At 31.1% G+C, this 4,426-nt stretch overlaps 1 protein-coding gene across 1 annotated transcript in view; it reads left to right on the forward strand.

The window, feature by feature from the left end:
• The window catches only part of Smp_059600 (putative tektin), a gene marked incomplete at both ends in the record, with an annotated part of 32,714 nt that extends 28,828 nt beyond the window's left edge, over positions 1 to 3,886 (forward strand). Inside the window, one exon of the mRNA XM_018798293.1 lies at positions 3,670 to 3,886. Coding sequence (XP_018653249.1) covers positions 3,670 to 3,886 — 217 coding nt within the window. The remainder of the gene's footprint in view (positions 1 to 3,669) is intronic.
• Positions 3,887 to 4,426: the final 540 nt, after the last annotated feature.

The following is a 4,426-nucleotide window of genomic DNA, read 5'->3' on the forward strand; positions in this document are numbered from 1 at the left end:
TTCAATTGACTCATGATTTCAACTATGAAGAGTAGATTAGTTATATTCGTTATATATAGACTCCTTCTATGATTTACTTTTGTAAAAATATTAAATATCCTTGATAATTCATGTAATTCAGTGAATGTAGATTAATTAGTAGATGATACATATTAAGTTAATGTTCTTTCATAGATGATATAGATGATATAGAATTTTGATAGTTCAGAGTGAGAATATTTTTGATGAAGTTTTGTTCTCTAAGTTGGATGGTTTATTCGTAGAGCTTTCATCGTTCTTCTGAACAAAACTCCATCAAAATCATCCATATGATCTACAGATCTTCTCTACCATCTGAGAATGTTTTTTCTTCACAATTATATTGAAATTTTATTAGTTCATTTCTTTTTATAATACCTGTTTATAATATCGTTTAAAACGACAGTGAAAGACTCATAACTAAACAGTTCAGCTTAGTGATCATAACTTTGCTATAGTTAAACATTTCAGTTAATAAGCAATAGTTGAGATCATTAGTCAATTGAAGCTGGAAAACCATGGAAAACCTGGAAGCACTGGACGGTCGTTTCGTCCTACTGTGGGACTCCTCAGAAGTGCGCATCCACGACTGGTAGGTCCTGGGTTCGAATGTCGCGAGGCGGGATCGTGGATACGCACAACTAAAACAAAAAGCTGAACCAACAATGTGCATTTCCTGTCCACTAAGAAAACTGCTTCTTTTAATTTGAAGACAAGAATTCCATACAACGCTCGTTAAGCTCAGCGAATGTAATTTTCATTAGAAAAAAAGTGGTGAATAAGGACTGGACGTTCAATGACATCATAAAATTTATTATTAACGATCATGTTTCTTAACAGAACGTCAATTTTTGAATAATTCATTACACTACTGTCAACTTGGACCAATGCATGTATGTGCTTGGTCCAATGTTGTAGATGATTGACTAACTCTTCTACTTCGCTAGGAATAAGAAACTTCCTGATAAATCATTTCGAAAAACACAGTAGCAAATGTTTGTCAAAACGGTCTTTAGTTAAATAGTTAGTTAAACTCATCAGTGGTAATAATACAAAATATAGCTCAATGTTGTATATGATTCGTCTGTTAACCAAAGTAAGAGTTTACAGTGTACCAGTTTACTCCACTCAAATTTACGAATGAGAAACATAGTTTATTAGGATAGACTACAAGTATTTGATCGTAGGTATTTTTGAAATATCCCTCGTATATTTTGAACCAATCGAGTAAGTAATGCTTCGATTAAGAATACAGTACTAAGTAAGGATGATAAACCAATTCAACTTTAACTTAAAGTTATAAATAGAAAACTTTCATATATAGAGGAATATGTAGGTAATTCAATCACCATAGTACAAATACAATTATTATCAATTGCTATATCTCATTAATAAACATCTCAACCAATTTATATCCATGTTAATTGTTTACTTAACTAATTTTATTTACTTACTTATTTCAATACTCATTTTTCTGTTTACTAATTAACTTAAGAATAGTATAATAATTGTATTCAATAGATGTATATATCATGTACATTACTGATTACTTATATCCTTGTTCATGTATGTATTAAAGAATTTCGTTTATATGTAATTCTGTAAACATAAAATTCATTCTATAAAACTATTTGTACTGAAATAATTTACAAAACACCATTGGATGCCGGTTCAATGGTCTAAAGGTTAAGCGTTCGCGTGCTAGACTGATAGGTCCTATATTTGAATCTCGCGAGAGGGGATCGTAGATGCGCGCTGCTGAGGAGTCCAACAATAGGACGAAACAGCCGTCTAGTGCTTTCAGTTTTTCTATGGTGATCTAACATTTGTCGATTTATGATCTCAATCAAAAACATAACAAACTCCAAAACCCAACACTGATAGTAATTATATGTTAAGTATTCGAAATATCTAGTAGCAGTTTCTAGTTTCTCGTTGGTGAAATTTATGACTGTAACTGACCAGTTTCTGTTAGTTTATGCTTATCTTAAGTGGATTTCTGCGATATAGGTACTATGTATATATCGATGCCAGAAATAGAATCCTCAGCGATGGTTTTATGTATACATTAAAACTTTTCATTAAGGCTATATTAAGACAATTCAAATATACAAAAATAGACTAATTGTTTACAATTCTAAATTTCAACAACAGAAAATTACAAACAATTACTGCTTAATATCCGGACTTTGAGAAAAAGTCTCTAAGTTTCGAAGAACTTTTACCGAAGTTTCACTAGAAATCCTGAGGAAGATGTAACCAAAAACTTCGAAATTTCTCTTAAGTTGAGAGATTGGGTAATATTTTAATGATCCTTGAACAAGTTATAAGTTGTATAGACTCCGTAGTTCAGTAAATAACAAGTTGTCATTTTAAACAATAAGAGTTATATTTGAAACTCAGAGTAAGTATCAACACTGAAATGTAGGTCCACCTAGCTGACGAGTCTCAAATAGGACAAAAAATTCGTCATAGCTTTGATTACTAGTCACAGTCTAGAAACTTTAATTTTTGGGAAAATTAATAACTCCGTTTATTCTTAGGAATTAGCATGATTGAACAACTTGAATTTAGAGTCCACTGATGGTGTTTACGCTCCATGTCTATTAGACTCCTAAACTTAGCTTTAGACGTTGATTTGGCTTGACTGACAACGAATATCATTATTTTTATTGGTCCAGAAGACACTTTATCTATGCTATAATAGCCAATCAGAAGGCTTACTTACATTAATCACTACACCACAAATAAGTAATCATAGTTTGTATACAAACAACCCATAAATAATAGGCGAATAATTAATTACAAATAATTTAGAAGCAGTGAAACGTAATATCAACAATGAATATATTAAATGAAAGCTGATAAATGGGGCAGTCTGAAAGTACCATAACTTAATCACTTGATAGCTACTTTGATAAAACTAGAAATCATAATGTATCACATAATAATCCCAAAAATTTCCAATTTCCTATTTTATCCTAACACTAATTATTTTTGTCTACCTACTGTTGCTGATACCTTGACGTGGTGGTCGGGCTTGCCTATTGTAATGAACCAATCGAGCTATACTAGGTGAAACAATCGTTCCTCAAGGTCCCAGACAAGTTGGTTGAAGATCATTAAGACTAAAAGCAGAAAACCCAGGATCCGAAGGCGAAGTCATACTGCTGGCTGTTTAGAGATGTGACTGCAGTAAGGTGTTTCCTTCAGACAACCAGCATAACAGCGATGCTGTCTTCCACAAGGAATGGTGGGGTTAGAAAAAGTTGACCCTAAAAATGCACACCTCTCCTTATCGCACGGATATCCGTCTCCTGCTATAAGGCCTCAATAAGTACGGAGCTAACACGAAAATCACTCACAAAAAGGCCGTATTCGACTGACTTCAAGTAGTTGTCCCTTGGGCACTGCAGTCACACTTTCAAATCACTAAAACTACCCCTAACCCAATTTGTTTTTCAGGCACTTCCAGAAGAACTTTTGCATGGTATGGGCAAGCAAGAAGTGATAACCGCTTTCATGCTTGTAATAGCACTCTCATTCATTCATAGTTTCATTAAACCATAAATAGATAGATATCTTCTTTTGTTCGTTTTGTTCCTACCTATTTCTCTCTCTTTTATTTTTTCTTTTTTTCTTAAAATATAGATTATTACGTGAAATAGGAGAATTACAAGAATCAATTGATCAACTTATTCAACAATTAAATAATACACAAATTATACATCAAGATTTATTAAATAATAAAAGTCGTTTAGAAATGGATTTATCTATTAAAACAAATAGTATTTATATTGATCGTGAAAAATGTTTAGGTTTACGTAAAACATTTCCAATGAATCCTTCATTAATTGCACCAGTTTAATGTATGATGTACCCATTTTTCTTTTCACTTTTTTTTCTAAAAAAAAAAAAAAAAAAAGATATTAGAAAAGAAAAAAACAACCTAGTAACTATCTATATTAATAGACAAGAAGTTTCTTCTTCTAATGGTAGTACAAAAAAAAACAATCTAGTAACTATCCATATAAATAGACAAGAAGTATATTTTTTTTGTTTCCAACGTGACAGTCTATTTTAATTTTTATATTATTTATAAATAGTTAAAAAAAAAATGTATGATATTTGTATTATGTCTATTTCTAATCATAGTAATGATAGTACAGAATTATATACACCTCCCTCTCTTAAATTCTATTCATCACCCATTTAATCCATTTTGCACTATATTTTTCTACACTTTATTGATTAGTTGAGTTATAGTAACATAGTAAACTATATGTGTGTATTATATTGTACTACATGAATGTACTCCTATATATTTGTTGTACTATTTTAATGTAAAGGATAACTTATATTTTCATCAGTTCTAGGGAATTTGAAGAAAATAACTGATTGACTGATT

The sequence above is a fragment of the Schistosoma mansoni genome, chromosome 6, assembly GCF_000237925.1.
Source record: "Schistosoma mansoni strain Puerto Rico chromosome 6, complete genome".
NCBI lineage: Eukaryota > Metazoa > Platyhelminthes > Trematoda > Strigeidida > Schistosomatidae > Schistosoma > Schistosoma mansoni.